Source organism: Acipenser ruthenus, chromosome 1 (assembly GCF_902713425.1).
Source record: "Acipenser ruthenus chromosome 1, fAciRut3.2 maternal haplotype, whole genome shotgun sequence".
NCBI classification, from domain to species: Eukaryota; Metazoa; Chordata; class Actinopteri; order Acipenseriformes; family Acipenseridae; genus Acipenser; species Acipenser ruthenus.
Genome location: NC_081189.1, coordinates 100218148 through 100242518, shown reverse-complemented (window position 1 = coordinate 100242518; position 24371 = coordinate 100218148). Strand labels below are relative to the sequence as shown.

Here is a 24371-nt window from a genome sequence, read left to right as displayed (position 1 = left end):
CAAACAGTAATTGCAAGCAAAATACACTGACAAAACAAGGATTTGTTAGGCGAGATGAGATTTTATGGGATCCCTGGGACAAAGTGCATAAAGATTAAACTACCTGCTGTGGTAACATGCTGCCAGTCCTCTGTTTTTTGATTAAAATCAGTAGAAGGGCGGTTTCCTGGAGAGCTCATCCTAATTACACCCCTTGCAGCACCCTGGCAACCGCTGTGGATCTGAACAAAAGATCAGACATCCATCAGTCGGTTTTATTCATCCAGCTGTGAAAAATCTAAATCCCTCGATGTTGTACAACAATGGTTAAATTGAATATGCGGTGTTGAAAAATGCATGGGTTCAAATTGGTTTTGTTAGCTGCCATTAAAAAATGACCTGGGGTATTTCTTTTTAACATGCAAGTGTAAGATTCTTCGTCATATTTCACTCAATGTTATTTGCGACTGAAGGTTATGTTAGTGCAGTGAATTACTACAAAATGAATCTAACTGGTTTGGGGATGTATATCTTTTGAAAAGGAAGCAAAATGTGGGAATTCACCACCTAGATTTACAGAAAAGCTTCCTTACATTAATTTAAGTCCAGCAGCTGCATTATATGAAAATCAATGAGAATCATATGCTGTTTTTATCCTCAACATGCTTTTAAATGTAATATATTCAAAATAATTAATAAAGTCATTCTCTGAATAAAAGCCCCCAAACCATCTTCTGAATGTCAATTTTTGTAAATCGCAAATTACAGTTAAAAATGCTCAAATTTCGAAAACCATTTAACTTGTAATAGTCCTTGGTATTCCGTCAGCAATCTGTTCCAATCTGTTTTCTTCCTTCTTCCCAGGATGAAACAGAACATCAAAATGCACACATCCCCTACAAATAAATCATTCAAATAAAATCATGAAACAAAGTCTTAAGCAGAACTCTGTCTTACATATCTTCTTGGAATACCTTATTTATATTCATTATCAGCCATCACTCACAAAAATGAGAAGAATCTATGCAACACTCTCTGCAAAATAGTTTTCATTAGTTTCCCTTAATTTATTTTGACACAGTTCTTTTGTGGGCAAGGGGCTACGTATTTGGGAGTTCAGTTCAGCTGTGGTATTATTGGTTACCTCACTACTAGAGACATCAATGTTTACCGTGACAGTGTCTTTGTCTTCTACTAGATCACCTGCAGTAACATGGTCACCCTCAGAACCTAATAAGTCAGCTGGACTGTCCAGAGCAGACTCATGCTCCAGTACCTTGTCCAGATGTGCCCCAGCTGCCACTGGACACTACACTGTTGTAGGGTTCTCTGTATCACTGCACTCTAACTCTGCAGCTCCCAGCTCCTCTGTCATCTTCACAATCTCAGTCCCACTTCTGTCTATTTCCTCCACCGTGGGCGAGTGGGGCAAAGATAGGACATTGCTTGTGTTGTGCCCTGTGCTGTCTAAACAAAACGGCATGTCACCATCTGGATGTGCCTGTGAATTCTGTGAGTTTTGAGGCTGGTCCTCTTCAGCTGTGCCCTGTTCTCTTGCAGACGGCTCACTGTTTTCTATCCTGTCATCTGTTAAGAGAAACAGGAGATTAATGGTCAACACGTGAGCTTAATAATAATAAAAATGGTGCCCATTTTCTAGTGTGGCTTCATGACCTTTAAATGTGCTCATCTTTTGGCATTAGTCCCCTTGTTGTCCATTACAGTTTATCTCTATTCTATTAAGGGGGGGGGGGGGGGGGCAATGTTTTTGTTTTTTTTATTAAACCATTGTTTGATTTCCCTCCTGTTTTTGGAGTGCATGAAATAACATCACGATTGTATAGTATATTGTACAGGAAAATGTCTGCATATTAATTCACCATCTGTAGTTTGTTTGTTGATGATATGTTGCACGCTCCATTTGTATAATTAACTAATAATGGGGCAATTTCCATGGAAAAAGAAAAATAAGTCTCACCTTTTTGTCACTCTGTTTTGATAGTACTTTCGGGTTGTGTGTGTTTCCATGAAGTTTTTTTTTATTTTATTTTTATTTTTAGCCGGAGAAATTGTCATTCCAAATGCAAATAACCTAATTAATTTTAAAATACGGGAGGGTATATTTAAATGTTTGCGTCTGACTTTGCGCGACTGCTCATATCATACAGCTTTCTTAAACTGGGTTTCCAATATGTTTTTAGGTTGTGCTAAAACACTGAGAGTGCAGCCTGCCTCATTTGGCCACCAACAAAATGTAATAAAAAAAAGTACGGAGGAAAAAATAACAAAAACACAGACATAGCTTAACACAAATAATAATAATAAAAAAAAATCCGTAAGAAAGCTCTCTCATGGAATGTATTAATTGCTAAATATATACCAAAAAGTCCCATTCATAAGTCCTACAGGACCTGACGCTACACTGTCCCCCGCTTAAACACTTCCCGGCCTGGGAAGAACCTGCTTCAGTCCAGTAGCGGAGGGTTTTGAGAGAAACGCAATGCAGAGTCCCTCCTGGATCTGGGCTCCCTTGGACCACTACTCATCTCCACATAGTGAGACAGAGGCTAGCCAGAGCAGCCCCAACAGCAACCTCAGAACCTGGCTATTGTTTGGAGAGAGTTGGGTGCTGCAGCCACGGTGTGGGGTACTCTCTCTCAGGCAGCGGCGCTAGACTCTCTCCCGGGGGCTCTGGCGATGTTCCCGCGCTCTCTCTCTGGTGATGCGCCGTTCTCTCCCGGGGGCTCTGGCGACGCAGAGTTCTCTGTTGGAGGCTCTGGTGATGCGGCGCGTTCTCTCTGGGACTCTGGCGATGCGGTGCTCTCTCTCAGGGGCTCTGGCGACGCAGCGTTCTCTCTTGGAGGCTCTGGCAATGCGGCGCTCTCTCGCTGGGACTCTGGCAACTCGGCGCTCTCTCTCAGGGGCTCGGACAACGCGGGCGTTCTCTCTCGGAGGCTCGGGCGACGCAGCGCTTGTTTAAATTGTGGGAAGTTCATTAGAATTTTTTTTTTCTTGCAAAAATAAATTAATGTGCTGAATAAAATAATTGATAGTAAAATTCAGGGCAATAATTCTGAATATTTAAAATAAAATAAAAAAAATACATGGCAGTACACGTCTTGATTTCATATTCAAACAAGTCAATCTTTTAAATGGTTATTTGGCCCCAAACTGCTCCACTAGCAAAACCCACTAGTTGTTGCTGCCCTAGTTTATGCAACAGCTGAGCATGGTTTCTGTAAAATGCACTGTGCTGTCATGTTTAATGAAATCAAGTATTTACTTAAAATTAAGTATTTTGTTAGATAAAGAAATATAAATGTATGCGCTGGTTTTTAAGTTGATTTATTTATTTATTTTTACAGCAAAAGTGTTGTTTTTGTATTGCGCCACAACCCCAACGGTGAAGAAACACTGCCCCACAGTTCAGTCAGGTTTATTCAGTTCAAAGCTGGCTGTACGTGGGAGAACAAAGTTCAAAAGTTTAAGTTCCAGTGGCAGGTACTGCTAGTTCTATGAAGAGTGTGAACTTTAGAACACATTTTCTGCAAGACCTGGCATTTTCTCCTGTTAAACCGACATGCCTTAGTAATAGGTCTTAAACCATAATACTTCTTCTAATTTTTCAAATTACTGACCCATATTCTTCAAAAATCAGTCAAAAGGTTAAACACTCCACTCAGCACAGACATTTGTGGCACTGAAAGACGCGTTTCAATTTAGCATGTAAAATGTCTATATTTATAGGCTACTATCAACACATACCACATTTGAATGTCAGCAGGCAGAATTCGCTAACATTTAAAGATGGCATGGCATTCCAGAGAAATGAGTGCTTAGTCATCAATACTGATATTGCTTTATTAAAAATGAATTAGAAAAAAGAAATCTCCCGTAGCATGCACTACTAATTACAACAATTTGCCGCTCATGGAGTGCATTATTAATGAATACTGAAACATGTTACACACAATTACACACTTACCTTCAGAACGCTGTGCCTTTAGCTGTGGCTGCGGTTCCATTAACTGAAGCAGAGGGGATCTGGGCCTCTGACTCATAGCGAGAGCTGGCTCAGCCAGTGTTATGGTATCCCTTCCACCTAGTTTTAGAAATGTTAGAAACACTTATTCCATTAAACAGTATATATATATATATATATATATATATATATATATATATATATACACACACACACACACTGCTGTGCAAAAGTCTTAGACATGTTGCATTTTTCTACTCTGATGCATTATGAGCATCAACAATTTACTCAAAGCCTCCACTAGTGTTTTCTACTATTATAACAACCTTGACTTGCATAAAGAAGGAAACACACTGAGTGAAATAGCTTGCATCACTTGATTTTCAAGGTGTGGTATCCGAAGTATAATCAACAAATACAGAGAAACATCATCTGTAATTGACAAACCCAGGACTGGAAGACCCCAAAAGCTGTCTAACAAGGATGAGCAATACTTGAACATAATATCCTTAAGAAATAGAAAGAAGACAAGCATTGAATTGACAAGAGAACTGGCAGAAGACACAGGTGTCATTGTCCATCCATCAACAGTCCAAAGCACCTTTGACCATTGTTCCATAGTCCAAGTTATGTGTTCTCGTGCATATTTGAGCCTTTTAGTCATGTTCCCCTTTCTTAACAGAGGTATTTTTACTGCAACACATCCATCCTTTAAGTCCTGATTTAAAGAGTGACCTTCATACTGTTGATTTGATGGACAACAACACCTGTGCCTTCTGCCAGTTCTGTTGTCTTCTTTCTATTCCTTAAGGATATTATCTTTAAGTATTACTGTGATGAGTCAAAGGGGTTTCGGTCTGTAATTCAGCCTCCCGACAGTAGAAGGCATCAAACCAACTCGGGACTTCCCTTACCAAGATCTCGTGACCATGACAAAAGTCATCTTTATGAGGGGCGGCACCTTGGTGAGGGGCGGAAGTACGAGTATGTAAATTCCAGCCACTGGAGTCACGTGTGGTTCAAGGACACCTGTTAGTTGGAATTGGTGTTCCACTGACTACCGGGGCGGGGCTTTGCATACTAAAGGGAACGTGCTACTTTGTCCGGGGTTGGTCCCACAAAGGATAGGCGGAGGAAAGGCTGGAGGGAGAGAAGCAGTGCCGGGTTCTCTTTGTTTTTATTTTCACGGACAGAAGCTTTACTAACGTTGTTCTTTTGGTTCTGATTCTTTTCTTTTTTTTATTCAGCATATCAAGAAGAGGACTAAGAAGCTTCCGTTCCTTTCCTTTTGTTTGTTTATTTTTTTTCGTGTAAATATTAATAAAGTAAAAACATTTTACACGTAAATTACTGTCTGGAAATTCCATTATTACTCACACGCCTCACAATTACTCATCCTTGTTAGACAGCTTTTTGGGTAGTAGATTAATGCAACATGTCTAAGACTTTTGCACAGCAGTGTGTGTGTGTGTGTGTATATATATATATATATATATATATATATATATATATATATATATATACACACACACACTAGCTGAAGTACCCGGTGTTGCCCAGGGAAATTCAATATTTTAATATTTCATGCATGACAAATTGGGGAACGGTAGCATTATGGTTTCCTATAAGTTACCAATCTTGGGTGTCGCACAATTTGCTCGGACCCCTTTCCCTACAAGTCATGTAATGTTGTAGCTTTTCAGGAGGCTCTAAGAGTGCAAAGGTCACACAGTCTCACAGGTGGAGGTGTAACAGGTGGAGGCTACAGTGAAACTGGAACTCAGAATTATTACAAACGAGTCAGTGAAAGGTTGAAACACACACACACACACACACACACACACACACACACACACACACACACAGAGAAATGTAAAGCTACTTATTTTTAAGGCACTCTTGGAAAAAGAGTTCTGACAACCAGCAGCTCAAAGTATAAATGAATATTTAATGTAAATTGCCATATGAATGTATTTATTATTTTAACAGTACATATCTGAAATGTAAATGTGGTGGAGTGTCCCGCCCCTATTTATTATTATTTGTATTTTTGTTTGCGGCGCGGATAAAAGCGCCGCGTCTTTTATTATTATATTTAAAAAACCCGTGAGGATGCATGGCTGATCAGCTACTGATTATTTAACTAGCTGACAGTCATGCATCCTTACCAAACGTGTGCAGACTCTGGCCGAGGGGTAATAAGATAATTAACAACTAGTTAATCCCTCGGCCAGAGTATATAAACCTGCAGCTCTCTGCACTCGGGGTTGAGTGTAGAGAGGAGAGTACGGGAGAGCGGAGAGAGAGAGCGCGGGAGACCGGAGAGAGAGAGAGAGCGTGCGCGAGAGCATATAAAATTAACAATTGCTATATTTAAAAAAATATACTTGTTTCTATTAGTTTGGCCATCGTGCCTTTTTGTTTTGTGTTTTGTTTAAATCTTTTGTTTCTGTTTATTTACTTAATAAATCCACGCTGAGTGCAATAGCATTCAGCTTCACCCGCCCATCCACTGTTTTGGTTTGAGTTACTTCCTGGTCCGTGACGTCATCAACCGCACCACTGCGAGCCAGACTGTCACAGTACAGTTATGAATTCAACTCACAGAAGAGATTGCTAAAATTTGCTCTAGCTTTGGAAGATGTCAGATCCTGTAAATATATAATGTTATGCGCTCTAATGAAACACTGATCAAACATTAAAATCTGTATACTTTGATTAGTATTCAGTATTGACCACACTGGGGCACATTTGAGAATACAAATGGGACTTCACAGAACCTGTATGGTAAAATAGTAATACTACAGCTGTCGAAGAGTATGTACCAGTTGCTGCTGGCGTAAACCATATATATAATCCCAGATGTTTGGGGTATTCATTGATTTGCCTGCTTCCACTGGGAGGTTAGCCTGTTACAGGTGTCTATTAGCACTATGGTATTGATTTTGTTTTGAAGTGGTTTGCTTGTGTATAGTTTTGTATATTTCTTTGATCACTGAGTTTATTTTCACGGAGGACTCTTATGTAGAACTGATTTGTATGATGTGTTTTTGTATTTATTTGCACTAATGTTTTATAATCACTGACTTTGCTGGACACCCCACACCCCTGAATGGATTACTGTTTGGAAGCACATTCCACACAAGGGGGTTTAATTATTTTCAATTGGCTTTAGGGTTTAAAAGACAGAAACCGCTGAATGGAAATGGAAAGGGGAGGGCAACGCAACGGGGCAGAGAGCAGAGGGGAGGGCAGTGAAATGAAGGCAGCGAGACGAGAGCAGTGACGAGACGTGACAAGAAATACAAAAGAACATAGAAGGGAAACAAAACCAAACAACCAAATGACCAAGCAACTACGAGCGGGTGGTTGTAAGAGGGGCCACTATTGCTACTTGGAGGGAGAGTGGCATGGAGTTGAGTCTGATTGAACCGCTCAGGAGAATCGAGTAGCAGCTACCACATAGAGATCCCGGGTCAGATACTGACAGCGAACGGGATGTTCCAGACGGGTTGAGCATTTAGAGGGGGAAGAGGCGAGATACCTCCCCCTCGCAAAGATAAGTGTTCAACCTTTCTTTTGTTTGGAAAATGATTGTTTGTTAATGTCCTGTTCTTTATGACTCGGGTTGCTTAGCCGAGTTTTGTATGTGTTTGTTTATAGAACACTACTGTCTGACGTCACCAGTGATCTATTGGAACTGCTGTAACCTATACAAGGCTGGACTGCTGCTGGGACGAGTGAAGAGCACGTTGGGATTGCTATTTGCTACGATTATGACTTTCATCTATTTGTGCTGTCATTCCTGTTTTGCATTTTGTTGACTCTCCTTGTTTAATAGCCTTTTTATTCATTCTAGCTGCTATTATGATCTAGATATTTCCAAATACTGTTATTTGATTGAATTATTATTGCAGTTAATATGTCATCATTGTTAACTTAGGTACTTGGCTTTTATCTGCATAATGCTATATAGTATTTTTAAAGGTTTTTAGAATTTAATCAATAAAATCTTTTTTTTTAGTATTGTCTGGCTTTCTGTGTCTGTCTTTGCAAGGTGTTGCTACCACAGTATCCCGAACATTAGTTATGTTGGTGTCTTACCTATGACAAGCCAACTAAGACATACATTTAACTAATTTGATGCAGTATGAGCCTACTCATTATTTTTTCCAAAATACAAATCATTTACTGTTACTTCACTGAAAGGTCGAATTTGTCAAGTACATTGATGGAGGCAGGAGCCTAAATGTTTGTTTGCTAGCTGCAGTTTAATTGAATGTTTTGAAGTTATAAATTATAAATATTTTTTTTAATCATTGTAGTTTATATTCACTGTACAATTAAACTGTGCTTAGTATATGGTTATATGCCACAGTTCTAAATCATTATAAATATGATTTATTATTATAAAGAAAAAATAGAGTTTAAGTATTGTAACTTTTTTTATTTTTTATTTTAAACAGGCACTACATAACCTTATTTGCTGTTCTCAGTAATCTTTACCTCAATTCACTTTCATATACATTTTTTCCCTCTGAACTGCAGATTTAGTGAACAATAATTTATTTAGTGGGTACAACCGTTATGAAACAATACTGGAGGGAACCCTGCCTGCAGTCTAACAATGACAGGCAGGTTACATACTGCAGAGATGATGCTGGCGCCTTCTCCCACAAACAAAGTGAAAACAGCCCCCTCTACTGCTTCACTGAGGTTATTTCTTTATCTGCAATCTTGAAATAAGAAGATAAGTGTGATCTGACTGACGCAGGTTTAAGTTAAATTTTACTACATCGTATTTAGGACTTGAGAGTTCTTATTATCTGCTTTTTTTTGCTGTTGAGCAGTATGCCAATGCAATTATGAGCCAGTCTTATGCCTTGAAACCCAGAGACCATGTAGGAATATGTAACTTTGTTAAGTACCACAGATCTGCCATATCTGATGGGCTGGTGGGCTTGAAAATCTAAATTGACACAGCCAGTGGATTGCAGAAAGGCATCTTTATGGGTTACTGCCCAGTGGTGCAAAATAGTGAATTTCGTCATGATCTATCTAAGTGAATTTATGAAGTTGATTAAGTTTTTGTTATGTTTTGAGTAATTCCTGTTCTATATATATATTTTTTTCTTTTTCTTTCTATTGCACTGCTTTGCCTTTTAAAAATCGTATTCTACATTGTTGATAAAATGTTGATTTCTCTCCGACAGGTAATAAACAAAGCCGACCAGCAAAGGAAGAAGCACATGCATGGCTAACATGCCTTTTTCCTTCAATGCTCTGGTTGACGTGACCCACAACATGAAACTATAAACATAAAAACAACTGTGGTTGTATAAAAAAAAATAAAAAATGCTAGTCGTAGTACCCAGCCCTATTCACCAAGTTATTTAAATTAATTATAATTAAGTGATAGGAATATGTAAGAGTATTTTATTAAGAAAAAAACGATTTGTTCTTGAAATAATTTTTTTTTTTTTTTTTTTTTTTACAAAACAGGAACTTATTTCAATTTGATCCTGATTTGATCACCTCTTCAACACCCATCCAACAATGACATTAAGACAAGGGAAAAACACACGAACAGCCATAGTGCAAGAAAACACATTCAATGTCAACCTGTTTCATGGATTTGTTTTTGTGTGATAATCCATGCTCATGCATTCCACAATAAAACAAGGAATTTTACTTATTAAACAAAAAACAAACATACTCCCGAATCCCAATGACACCTTGTATGTCAGGCCTTCGGATAGCAGTAGGAAAAGAAAGAAATTTAGTTAGCTACTGTTGTATTAGTTTTGTTAGTAATCAAATTCCGATTAACTGTTTGGGGCTGGGTGTTGGGAGTTTGTTTACATGATACAGGGATATTCAAGTGAAGGAAATTCCATATATTTTTTACTATTTGTGATCCACGGCTGATGAAAAACAACATGACAATGAACAGAGTAGACAGACTAAAGGCACCCAGATAAAAACATGAAGACATGCATTGGGTTTAAAAAATGGACTACAATACAACTTCAGCATAAAAAACCTCAGACGTTCAAAAAGGGATTAGTTAGTAATATCTATGTGTAAGTGTTGGTAATGTTTTACAGATCATTTGAAAAAGCACCATGTATAAATAGAACCACATCTAGTGAAAAAAAGCTGCCTATACTTAATAGATAACCACTAAAGGTAATACTATAAGTAACCCTTGTATACATTGTATTGTACTTAGCTTTTTAAGTCCTTGAAAGCCAGAACAGTACAGCTGTTTGTTCCAACAGTATCTCACTGTTTCCCACTTAAATATGCATGTTGCACACAATAAGGACACTACGGGTAAAGTCTATGTTGAGTTGAGAAGCACTCAACCATGATAACATGAATAAAATGACTGAAAATGTTTTAATTCTTTACTGTCGTGGGTATGTTCTCATAACTATTTAATGTATATTTTCTCATATATTGGACACTGGGCAGCAAAGGGTTAAAAGTGCAATTAGGCATCTGCACCTGGGAAAAAGTCTGTAAACATAGAATGGGTTAAACAGAGTAATACACAGCAAAGAGCAATATCCTGTGGGGAGTCAGTGAAACTCTCCACCACAAACAGAGCAACTCCTAATGTAAACATAGTAAAATACTTCCATTAATATAATCAATACAGATTATACTGAAAGCACAGTGAACTCCTTCACTGGACTAACAACAGAACAGTGAACCAATATCAGTCAGAAAAAAACAAAGACAGGTTCTCCCAAATACCTTCTCATGCGTGTTGTCCATTTAAAGAGCCCTTAGAGTTTAACTCTACAATGTCTCTTTCCAATTGAGACTTACAAAGCTGTTTTTTTTTAGAGTGAATGCCATAGGCACAGCTATGATGAATGTATTTTATAACAAAAAACCTGTATAAAAGCATGAGACAGCTAGACAGAGAATCCATCCTATAGTGATCAGTGATACATTTAGAGCATTGTAAAAGATTCTTCTGTTAAATGTAAATTATGTTACAATTATCAGTTGCATGTCAGAACTGCAAAATGCATCTCTATGGATACAATGCATGTAGCTGGTTTTGAATGACAAGAATTAGATTTGACACTGGTAAAACTGGTGCCCATCTACTCAACAAAGAATACATACCAATACATGATATTACTGACCTGGGAGACTCCACAAACCAGAGATTTCCAATGTTTTCAGCTTCTTCTCAAGTTCTGCAACACGATTACCCAAAATCCTTTCAAATCAAACAAAAAGTCATAGCTTGTTTAAGCGTTATCTCTACTAAAAACCATCCCCCCGCCAGATTGGAAATAATAGCACTGCTTCCTCCCTCCTCTTTATTACAGTTTTATGTGTTTTTGTTCACACTTTTTTACAACAATTTTTGTTTGGATTTCTTCATGCAAATGTAAGTATAGTTTAAGGTTAGGCTTAAGTTAATATGACGTCTTGAAGACACCTTTGCAGAGCTAATTTGACTCCAACACTATAAAGAATACAAAACCACCTTCTCATAACCCTGTAGTACTAATCACCAGAAGTTAAGAAGTCTAAAAACAACAACTAAACACACAAACAAACAAAAACATATATATAGCATCTTGGGTTTAACTGAAAATCTTTCAGGAACTTCCCCTAATGGGAGAAGAAAATAACAGGAAGTTATCTAAGTGATAAGTCACATTTAAGTGTTCTATTTACAAAACATTTACTCGTCAGCTATTAAAAGTTACAGTATTTTTTTTATGAATACAATCTAGTCTGATATTTATTGATGTGTTCTAGATTATTGAAATATCATTCATTAAATAACTATAATTCTGCTGTATGCCATTGTATAAAATTGCTTAATATTGTTGTGTACTTCATATCTACCTACGTCTTATATGAAACAATTAAACCTCAATAAAGAGAGTTTCAAGCTGAAGCAATTAAATAGGAATTGTATGAGGCTTTTATTAACAAATTCTAATCCTATGGGACATATTAGAATGACACCAAATTCCACTTAGTGTTGCTGATTCAAGGTCACCCACTAGAATGCTGGTAGGATATATATTACAATCTCCGAGCCTACAATTACTGTTGTCTTTAATCACCCTGAAGCACTCACATCAATGACCATGAATATGTGTTAGCTCAAATTAAGAAACAAAATGCTGACTCCAAAAAAAAAAAATAGTCTTCTGCAAAACCACCCCCCCATGAAAACTGTCAACAAGAACTCAAATGTTATGCAAGGTTAAAATCAGAATCACTCCATACTTGTTAGTTTGACGCTGGTGTTGTAAAACCATATTTTTCTCATGAATTGTCTCGAGGAGAGCAGTAGCCAGGGACTTCAGGTCTGATATGGACTGGGGAGTAGCAGGCAAGCTGCAACCATTGCCTTCCGATAACAATTCCTGAACTGAAAGTTTATCAAGTCAAGACAGAATATAATGTACAAAAAACTTTATCTACACTGTACTTCATCTACATTTTTTTTTTTTTTTTTAAGTATTATTTTGAATATATTTATATAGGATGAGTGGATTTTTTTTTTTTAAATAGATATATATGGTCCTATCCTTAGTTTATAGGGGTATGGAAAGCAAATATTTGTTTGACTTTTTATTAAGTCTTGCTACCAACACCACTCACTTCAGTATGCTTTGGAGATTCCATTCCAAACACTGAAAATGTTTTCAGATAACTTCACAAGATCAGAGTACAAGTTGGTACAGCTGCAGGTCAGTGAACCCTTAAATTGTTTACATATGATGGTGAAGCAATAACAGGCTACCTTGTTTGGCAGACAGAACCCCAGTGAGGGCACTGCTACTAGATCTGCTGCTTGTCTTGGAATTCTTTCTTCGCTCAAGGGCATTCTAAAAGATAAATGCAGTCAAAATCTGACAGTCAGAAGAATAGCTATCAACACAATAATGCTATGTCCTAGACATTATTATTATTATTATTATTATTATTATTATTATTATTATTATTATTATTATTATTATTATTACTATAGCTGTTTATTCAAATAGAATAGTTTAATGTTTTCTCTGAAAAATCTTTACATTATTAGCGTTATGTTTGCAAATGATGGGAAAATGTTCTGATGTCACCAAAAGACATTTTTGCTTATATCGAATATAAAGTAACAACTTCCTGCTACCTTGTACTTGACAACATTCATTTTGAGCAGGTTAACCTCCTCTTCTACTTGCTTTAGTCTTTCATGTAAATATCTGAAAGAGAAACAAAATGGATTTGTACACACCTGTCTGTAGACATAGAAAAGTTTGGATTGTATGTTTGAATTGTATTCTTAAAGGGTGCTGGATTGATTCCACCCAGGAGTCCCCCAGAATATTTTTTTATTTTTTATTTTATTGTATCAATAAGAATTACCCTTTAAACACTATCTGTCATTATCTGAGTTTAGGGCTATATAAAATTGAAACATGAAGCTGCTACTGTATCATGCACATGCGATATGAAATGAAACGCAGATTTAAGAAAATACAACATCCATACTAATTCAACTAGTCTTTTTATATATTTAACCTGTAGTAAATTGCACTGATGAAAGAGAATGTCTGGCAGCATCAGCCCAATTTAATTCTTCAGTGTAATAAGTAAGACAAACCTGTTCTCCATGCACAGAGCGTCCACATCAATAATTCGGTTCTCATGCCCTCCGAGGACGTGATTGAGTTCTTGGTTCAGTCTGTTGGCTTTGTCCTGGTAAAATGAGCGTTCGGCTTTCACATCCTGTAGTTCATCCACTGATGCCTGGAGGTCATGCTCCAATTGCTCATTCTACAGATTTTTATTTTTTTTTAAAAGAAAACATTTTTTTATGTTATATCCAGATGGAAACCTTAAAACTGTGAGAAGTGTAAACCAGTCAATCAGCTAATAACATCTTAGAGAAAACTAAATAGACAGCTGTAAATGAGCAGGTTTGAATGGTTACTTGTAGACTGGAAATGAATGTAATAAGACTCTTATCTAATGTCAAAAGCACCCTTCTAACTGTGCCAGTAATTCTGCTCTTTCCATGTATTGAGAACTCCTTAAATCGGTGGAAGTAAATTAGAATACCTGAAAAATGACATTTCCAGCAGAAAAAATAAATATACTGCAGTACGCCAAGCCATCAATGATATACTTCTACTACTCTACACACATTTTAAACATGCATGCTTTATGTTATCTTGCGGGTGTCAATAGAATGAACAGCACTGTATACATGTTGTGAAAACAGTATTTTTCTTTGTTTCTTTGGTACTGAACCTATAAACAAGTTCATACAAGACATCCACTTTCCAGAGGAGAATAGAGGTTTCTTACTTGTTCTCTTGATTTCTCCAGCTGCTGCACAAGGTCTTCACGTTCATGCGCAGGGAAGTGACGAGCTCCAGCCTCGTCGTCACCCAGTCTTTGTTTGGCAATGGTCATTCTGAGGAGCTGTGGGGAAAAATATACACAATAGACTGCAAGTACTAAAAATACACTTTGTTAAATCTTAGACCAACTTGAAGTAAATTTTTTTTTTATCAATTTCCTCATTGTGCAACACGATTCATTGTCAAGGATTTTTACTAAATCACTTTGCATAAAAAATGCAGTACAGAAAGACGACATACAGCAGACACACTTAACAGGCAATACAATAACTAGTTTAATTTGTTTGCTCCAAGTGAGATTCCAGGACTTAATTACAGCTTGGAATAGGTAGCTGCATTTCCCCAGTTTATAAGTACTCATTTCTCTAAATATGTTTTGCCCAATTATCTTTTTTTATTGGTTTAAAACTTGGATACATTTTTTAGCAGGCAAAAAACAACACTGCGAATACACGGTTTAGAGAATTCAGGTGGAAAATCTGCAGGGATGCATCTGTTCTCCAGAATGGTTGATGGAGTCATCATTTTTGTTTCTCGTAAAACATCAGTGCCATCTACTATCTTCACTCAATCAAATATGAAAAAGGACAATTAAGAAATAGAAGGTGCTTCCCCCCCCCCCCCCCCCATAATTCTGCAGAGCAAACAGTCTGCATACAGTATTATATTATGCAGTCAAGCTGCTACCTCCCGGTTGCTTTCAGTGTGATAAATAATAGCCCACCTTGTTATCCCCCAGTGCTTCTCCCAACCTCTGCTTCAGATCCTTTATTTCTTCTACCAGTTGTTTATTGTGTTCACGGGAGTCTCTCAACAGCTGGGCAAGATTCACCTGAAACCATATTCTGGCTGGATAAGCAGTGTAAGAGCTCATTGGCTTACCAGTAAATGCATTTAGATACAAAAAAACGGCAGGTTAAAAATACTTACTGATATTACTGCAATTTGTTTGGAAGAAATAATGATGGATAACAAAAAAAAGCCATGATATAAATCCTGAAATAATTACATTTGCTTTATTTGGCTTTGTTGTTCCCTACCTAGACTTTGCTTTAAAATATTTGAAAATCGCTCAAATGCTATACTTCCAATTTTTACCAAAGCACTCTCAAGCTGATCTAATTAGCCTTATTCCATGTCTGTGGAGTGTCTCAGCACATTTATTAGGACATATTTCTTTGTATTGGTGTTGGAAAAAAAACAGAGTTCTTTTGACAGTTCTGATTTACTGATGTAATTAAGGGAGCTATGGAAGCCTTAGAATTAAAGCATGATGGTGTACCAGATATAAAGACGAAAAAAGTTTGTTCTTTAGCTGTAATTTGTCTGCAGAGTTAAAAGATAACTGAGGCTTTGAAATCTATTTTGTTACTTCTTCATTTTAGCAAACTTGTGATTTGTCTTTCTTTTCATTCAAATGAAATCTGTTGGCTCATTGTTTTTAAATGTAGTATTTCAAAATTCTGAAGCACAACAGTATACATAAAAAAGAAACTGTTGCTACCTGGTTCCTATTCACTTCCTGTGTTGTATTATTATTATTATTTGTTTATTTAGCAGACGCATTTATCCAAGGTGACTTACAGAGACTAGGGTGTGTGAACTATGCATCAGCTGCAGAGTCACTTACAATTACATCTCACCCGAAAGACGGAGCACAAGGAGGTTAAGTGACTTGCTCAGGGTCACACAATGAGTCAGTGGCTGAGGTGGGATTTGAACCGGGGACCTCCTGGTTACAAGCCCTTTTCTTTAACCACTGGACCACACAACCTCCTCACCACTGGACCACACAGCCTCCTCATGGTGTGATTGCAGCTATAGCACTGGAGTACAACTGACCTGAGGCACAGGAAGTGATGCTGCCAGTGCTAACAAGTATGTCAAGGAAACACTTACAAGTGTGACGAAATAGTTAATGATCCTCAACAGTACACAAGGATAATATACAATAAGAAATGGCACATAACAGTTAAATGAAAATTAGATGACTGGTATTAATGACCTAGATGTCTGTAGGTAAGCAAATGAGGTGTTAGTATAATGGAGTATATACAATCATTGATATTTAGAATTACCTGTGGTGTTCTCAAGATGTAAAAATGGAAGTGTGACATACAGATGATAGGATGTACTAATCCAGACACAGCTCTACATATCCCCACAAGCTGATACTACCAATAACCAATGCTACACTAAGTTTTACCACAACTGGACAAGTGATTTTGACACGGTTCTAACAGTTCTTATCTGCCTAATAATACACATACCTGATTTCGTTTTTCAGGTGGTAAAGAAGGGTCACCATCCTACAAAAAAAACAACATTTTATATCATTAGTCATTTTTTATTGTATATCATTGTTATTTAAACAGATCTGCAGTTTCCTAATGTTAAATGCAATATCTATTTGTAATAGCCGACTGCGGGGAGATGATGTGCCAAATATATTAGTTGTGCATCACAAATATGCTTCCCTCACTTAACTTCAGAAAACCAGACTTGAGGAATGTTTTCAGAAGCTGGAATTGTAGGTAATCATGGCACACAATAATCTAAACAGAAACAACAATAGAGATTGACAAAGCACACACATAATACAATATAAAACAGGTGATATTAAATAGAAGGACAATGTAGATGATATTTAACTTAAATACCACAACCAAAAATATTAAGACCTATCAGGACGAATGGGAAGATGCAATTATCCAGTGTGGGAAGGGAATCCATATAAAAGAAAGCCACAGGCATGACAGAAGATCTTCGTGAGTTAGCGGTTTCCTCTAGTGGGGTATATGGTTCAAGCCAGCCTAGGCAGGTGTGTGTGTGTGTGTGTTTGTGCCTCTGCTGCAGCTGGGAGCATGTGCTCACTGATGGTTCTTGAGTGCACCTAAAACAGAACAGGCTGTAACTATTCTGAGCCAGAGTAAGCTCCAAACAAAATGGAGACCAACATGTAGACTAATATATATGTTAGTAATATCCCCCAACTTGTACATGTAAAAACATAAGTGTGGCATACTCTACATATGTTACAGGATAGAAAGAGACCTATGGTTAGAGGTAGAAGAGTTTTAGATTCCCCTCTAATACACACACAAATAAAGACATATGGACAAGCATCTCCATATTCTCCCAGAATCTGATAACTCTCAATACCTTATGCTTAATAATGTCCTAAAAACATTCTCACAAAATCACCATGTTTGTAGATATCTGTGAAATTCAGAAGTGTGATATGGACAGGTGCCTCCACTATATCCCCACACACTGGAGAAAATGAACTACAGTATATCATTTTCAAGTAGGCAGCAAGCCGTACAATGAGCTCTCTGTACTTCTTCTTCAGAGACTGGTGCCGCTCCCTCAGCTGGTTGGCCATCAGTTTGTACTGGTCTCGTTCCTGCTGGCAGGTGTCCAGCTCCTTGGACAGGATCAGCAGGGCTTCCTTCTTACTCTCCAGCTTCCGTTTACACACCAAATACTGCAATCAAGAGGGGAGGAAACATTAGAAAAGCAGCACTGTATTCAGACACAGCTGAACAAGTATTATGTGAATGATCTGGTATAGTAAAGCTTCGTAGCTTTGATTAAGAAGAAAAAAAAACACAACATACATTTCCAATCTTTGAAATATTTCACTCTTCTTAGGTTTGTATTGGGGAAAAAACTGGTAGTGCAAAGCCAGAATAATGGTGCACACTGTTGGATTTTGAAGATTAAGGTTCTATATTTACCCAGGACTACATTTTGACAGTGAGAAAGCATTCAACATGTCTGTTATATAACTTGCATGTCAAAAGTTTAAAGTGATTCAATTAAATTAGAAAACTCGTGGCAGCTTACAGCATACGTGTCCCACTAAGACTGGTCAAAGCCCCTGAAGCCAAGCATAGCCTGGCATAAAACCAAACTGTCTTGAGGTTTGCCTTTGATTTACTAAACCAATTGCTTTGTGGGAAATCGGTCGTGGGGAAGCTTTTAACTCTATAGCGTAAGTTGCACAAGACAATAACACCCAACAAAGTTAAAACAAAAAATGTTCAAAACAGAAGCAAGACACACAAATGGAGAAGATTTTTTTTTCAAATGCATTTAATGATTAAAATACTAACAGAAAATATAGAAGATAACCCCAATGCATAAAAATGACTCAGGTCATATGTGAACATCTCTGTACTGGTTCAATCTTCCACAAATAAATTCATATGCTCTAATAATGCTTTTCAACAACATGATAAACTTGCTAAATGGAACTGCCCATCTAAACTACACTGTTCCCTCCCCAGCTCAAAGCGTCCACAATAAAGTATCATTTCATGTTTAGTGGGGCTTAAAGGGTACAAACACTATTAAAATAGTTTAGTTACAGTTCCTAGCAGCGCAATGGACTGTGGGACTTAATATGACATTATTCCACCATGCACTGTATTTTATGTTTACAACCCGGCAAATAAAGAGCCCATGCCCACGGAAGACATATGCGCTTCTTAGCGTGAACATTATGGCTTGGTTTTTTTAAAAACACAAGGGGTACATTTTTTCATAATGTGTGCATTTCATTTTGAACTCTGAAGTTCTCCTTGACCAATTTCATCGCTCCAGATATCAATGTGCCTTGATTTCAGCATCTGATCACGTCGCTCCATGATCCACTATTTTACAACAAGCCTCAGAAATTGGATACGGTACAGCATTATTAATAGCTGTTCTCAACTCCTTCAGGCGCCTGTTCCGAGTACTGTATTTGTAATGTCCACGCGCCAAAACATATCAGAAAGCATTTTGGGATATTGGAGGATACACAAAAAATGTAGTTTGGTATTATAGCGTCCACACTTCTGACAAACCACACTATCTGATGCGATCTAATTTAGAACCAGGCTCGAGACTACCTCCTGAGGTGGTCTTGAGACCAGTTCTTGAGTACAGTCTTAAACGCTGTGTAGTGAAGATGCTAACTGTATTTAGCACTTTTAAGCCAGTTTAAAGGCAATTAATACGGTTTAAAGGCATAGTGTGTACAGGGCCTTTGACAGCAGTCAACATTCTGCTGAGCAGCACTCAAGACAAGCATATTATCTCTACATCTCTGCTTACATGTGCATCATTATTATTATTATTATTATTATTATTATTATTATTATTATTATTATTATTATTATTATTATTTATTTCTTAGCAGACGCACTTATCCAGGGCGACTTACAATTGTCACAAGATATCACATTATTTTTACATACAATTACCCATTTATACAGTTGGGTTTTTACTGGAGCAATCTAGGTAAAGTACCTTGCTCAAGGGTACAGCAGCAGTGTCCTCCACCTGGGATTGAACCAACAACCCTCCGGTCAAGAGTCCAGAGCCTTAACCACTACTCCACATACTATTCAGTTGTGTCAGGAAAGGCCGAAGTAAAAAGAAACAGGGCCGAAGTAAAAAGAAAAAAAAAACAGGATTTACACACAAAAAAGAATCCCTCCTCACTCAGGCTTCATAGAGTCCCCCTGTGTTTCAAGGACCAACCCTGAGCACAGCAGTGTGTCCCCTTTTGTATGCCAAGCCCCATCCCTGTAGCCAGTGGAACACCGATCCCTATATGGCAGGTGTTCTTAACCTTCACATGGCTCGAGTGGCAGAGATTTACATACTTGCGCTTCCACCTCTCACCAATAGCGTTGTGAGGCGAAACTCAAATCCAGAGTGCAATCTAAGCGGAAACACAAAATAAATACATATACCGAGAAATAGCGGCAGGTCTGGCGAAAGATCTGTGCAACCCCCTCTCTGCACTTTTTGATTATAGTTGATCTGTATGGAAGGGTGGTGGGCAATTCACTGACACACACGGGAGACAGAAGATTTATTTGAAAACACCGCACTGGTGCCCAGGTTTATTATTTTAGAAATTTTCTTTTAGCCCGCAGAGGACGCTGTTGTCCGTGGCCTGAGTACCGGCAGTGGTTAACAGGACCACAGAAATACCAATACTCATAAACAGTTAAAAGCTGGCGCACTCACATGAAAACAAAAGGTGAAATGAAAAGGGAAAATAAAACACAGTAATAAAACTACAAAATAAAGGTGCTGCTTACGCAGTGCCCCCACTGCCGCTAAGCCGGTCAGCTCGGGATCTCCGTCCAACGCTGATGCACTATACACTGGGGTGGCCAAGGTTCCCCTATCACTACACATGTCCCCTTGGGTACCTAACAATATATTTTAATAAATGGTTTATTTATTGCTGGCTGTCTTCGTCAGCCGTGCTTGCCTGTTTAGGTCGCTCGCTCCAACCACTGGAGTTCTTGCCTGGTTTATGTTTACACTGGCCTTCTCACCCTGCATCTCTGGGTATTCCCAATCACAGCAACCCGAATGCATAACCAAGCGCAGTACTTATGGGCCGAGCAATCCCCCAAGGCCCGCCTCTCAGCCACTCAGCCACTCAGAGAGAGGGAAAGTCAACACACCCTCTTCCCCACCTCTCCGTTTCACTACCATGACTGACAGGCAGATCTACGAGGCTGCTGCCCCCTTCCTACAGTACCATGCATGCACCAGATAGTCAGCACAGACCCCCCTCCCCCCCCCCCCCGTTACAATCTGTTACACAATTACGTTTTACATGTTATGGTCTATGTTTTAAATAAAGATTGTTTTAATAATTTGCGGGCCATATCATTTTATTTTTTAAAAAAAGGAACAAAAAGTTTTGAATAATTACAAACAATTTAGATAGTGTACTTATATAACAAATTATTATTATTATTATTATTATTATTATTATTATTATTATTATTATTATTATTATTATTATTATTATTTATTAATTTGCAGTAGTAGTATTTGTAACAAGGCTAATTTGAAAAAATAAGCTTTGTTAACTGCAATTGTATACAGTAAAGTTTTTTCTCCGGTATTCCTGTGGCTGCATGCTTAAAGCCTCCTTTAACTAAAAATAAAGGACTTATGCATTATACATTTATGTATATATGTACACAAGGTGAGATAATATTGGTGAAGATACGGAATAGAGTTCTTTTGAAAACAAAAGGGTCTTCATTATAACAGTAATCCTTCACATAACAAGTGGGTCAGGAACCACTATGTTGTCTAAACAAATAACCATTTTTCTTGTAGACTGCAAGATAAGCATATATTTTTTAAGATGAGTCCGCAATATGTAATACCACTCTGTCTCTTCTGCCTTTGTGGTTTGGGGAGGGAAAACTCGTCATCCCTTCAGTGGTCGTTATGACGTCACCGAGCACGTATTGTAATTTAGATGGTATGCGCACGCATTCGGAACTAAGCCGGCTCCGAGCACAACCGCTGTGTAAACGCTACGTGAAAAATTATAAGAATCTCCGTGATCAGTCGGACCTGAGTCGGCTTAGGTCCAAGTTGGCAGTGTAAACGCAGCACTACAGTGGCAGAGTTGTGCTGGGTCAGTGTAACTGGGAGGCAACCAATATCAGTAACTGCAATATATGTATGTTTGCCCTGCAGTAAGATACAGCCTTCAAAAAGGTCCTCTTCTTTTAAGCTTTTGTTTCCTATCCAACTTCCTCATGCAAGAGATTAAGAATAAGGACAGTTTTTTGAGTGCTGCACCGCAACACTGCCGGCCAGCTCTTGTGTAAACTGTTTTGATCAGTCAATGATTCAAGTGTAAAAAATACTGTTGCATTAAATATATTGGACTTTATACTGTGTTGAATTGAAAATTGAAGGCACTTATTAATTGCCTTTACTAGGAATCAATCCTTTAATTATTTTGTAATTGTGGTCTTCAAATCGCCTTGTCCAATAGCATGGCAATAGCCTCTCCACAAACTTTTCACATAAGACACACAATCAATTAAATGTGTTCTCCCTTGAACTACTGAAATTCTCATTAATGCCATGGTAACTGACATGCTCTGCAGGATGTGTGTCTGAATTCTTCCTTAGTCATCCCTCTTAAGTGGGCGGGCTCCCAGTCTTCTGTGCATGTAGTATCATATATATTTTTTTACATAAATACACTTTAGATTTGCAGTATCCATTTAAAACAGATCTGTTCACCTAATCTGGGCTCCTATACTTGTGACAAGCACAGATAAATAATGAATTGATTTCCTGGTATTATTAGAAAGCCTTTTAAGCTGTTACAAACCCACTTTCTGAGCATACAGCTCATTTTTTGTAACATTTTTATCATTGAAAACACTCAGCAACAGTTTGAATGGTTTCTTTATTTCTTCATCAACCCCTAAAATCACATCTGCTGCTTTTCCAGTTAGCAAACAAAAACATCTTTTAAAAAAATGAAACGTTATCAACAACACTGCAAGTCCCTTATGCTACTGTGCTATATTTATGTACCATCCATAGATATAGCCAGTCTGTATCCACCTCTATGCCAGCACAGTACATAACCTTATTATTGACTTGTATTATTATATCTAATCTGCATTAACCTTAATATACAGACACTTACAGCTCCAGAAAATACAGTCCTGCCCCTGAGTAGGTCATGCTTTTATGAACAGCACTTCACAGAGGAAGAAAAAAAAAAAAAACAATGTACAGCTCAGGGACATCTAGCAGTTTACATAGGTTATTCTTGATTGGCCAACTTGGTAACTAAGGATGTACAGAAAAATAATACTAATGTACCATGAACAGGATAGAATGGAACTGATACCCTCTTGTCTGAAGTGCCTCTTTGGTTCATCAGAGAATCCTACAGGTAGATTTAGAGCCAGGTTGAAATGCTTCTGTACTGACCCCGCTACATATGTTGGTAGCAGTAGAATGACAAATATATTTGAAAAACATATTGAGCAAGGGGATAAGTGAAGAAAATTTAACAATGTCGCGAAAAGAGATACTTAGATTTTCTCCCAAGTTCTGGAGGTTGTGAGTTCAGGTCCTATCCATGTCCAGAGTAAAACTAATTTAAACTACAAGGATGTCTTTTTTTTTTTTTTTTTGCTCAAATATTAATTAATTTTAACAAATCACTCATCATGATGATGATGATGATGATGATGATGATGATGATGATGATAATAATAATAATTATAATAGATAGATAGATAGATAGATAGATATAAATACCACCGTACATCTAAAAAAAAAAAAAATCACATTTCATTTTATTGTAGTAAAACTTAATATGGAGTAAATTTCCACTTTTACTTCATTTTATTTAACATATTTGTGACAGGATTTGTTCGACTTAAAGGTTTCTTTTATGAGATAGGGTCACACATCACCAACCAGGACGCAGTCATATCGAGACTGCGTTTTTAAATTTGGACAAGTTCGCACCATAGTCTCATTAAAAAAAAACTACCAGTACAAGCACAATGCAACATGACACCTGTATACATACACACAGGTGACAAATTACATTTTCAGTCTTATGCCTGTCGAGATGGTACTCAGCATTTGCACAGCTCTAATCTTGTCGTAACCCACGCGCACACACACAGCATCCAGGCGAGATGATTATGTCGCTGCGTACTCACCTCACCCACCAGCCCTTGCCATTCGCTCTCGCTCCTTTTGAAATTACTCATTTTGAAATGACTAGTGCAACTTCATACAATAAAAATGTTCTTATTTTAAAATATCACTATGCAAAACTAGAAACACAGCGGTATATACAAGCCGAGTAAGAGAATCCCCCGCAAACTCCTCCTCCCAGCGCTCTACCCCCCTTCACATCTGCCGTGTTTATACTACGTCAGCATTTAGCTGTAAGGTGGAGCCAGCATAGGAGGGTGCAGGGATTGCAACCGGGAGAGTGATAATATTGCCAGTGAAATACAAAAAAATGTATTTCAAAACCTTGCTTAGTATATCATCCAAGGCACTCAGCCTGCTGCAGTACAGTGTATCAAACACCATGCTGGGGTAATGAGAGAGTGCACACTACTGAGCCACCAAAACCACTTTCTGCACACCTGCTTTACTTAGGAGGTCTGCCATGCAAGTTCCTGTCCAAATGG

General features: G+C 37.8%; 1 protein-coding gene across 7 annotated transcripts; it reads right to left on the bottom strand.

Annotated features, from left to right (window-relative positions):
• Positions 1-264: 264 nt before the first annotated feature.
• On the bottom strand, positions 265-24110 carry LOC117421313 (coiled-coil domain-containing protein 149-like). 7 transcript variants are annotated; one of them, XR_009330408.1, is made up of 14 exons: positions 23889-24110; positions 17690-17851; positions 16635-16673; positions 15089-15196; positions 14309-14425; positions 13602-13774; positions 13128-13200; positions 12753-12837; positions 12233-12377; positions 11125-11201; positions 9678-9710; positions 3965-4081; positions 1958-2950; positions 1439-1566 (listed from the first exon to the last, which is right to left on the bottom strand). XR_009330408.1 is itself a non-coding variant. In XM_059032664.1 (13 exons), the coding sequence occupies exons 1-13, from the start codon at positions 23937-23939 to the stop codon at positions 1289-1291; spliced, it is 1458 nt and encodes a 485-aa protein (XP_058888647.1). In that variant the 5' UTR covers positions 23940-24106; the 3' UTR covers positions 265-1288. The 7 variants fall into 7 exon arrangements, 6 of the variants coding, with proteins under 6 accessions (XP_058888647.1, XP_058888648.1, XP_058888645.1 ...); XM_059032664.1 differs by lacking the exon at positions 1958-2950 and having other exon boundaries at positions 265-1566; positions 23889-24106; XM_059032662.1 differs by having other exon boundaries at positions 1426-2950.
• Between the last annotated feature and the right edge of the window lie 261 nt (positions 24111-24371).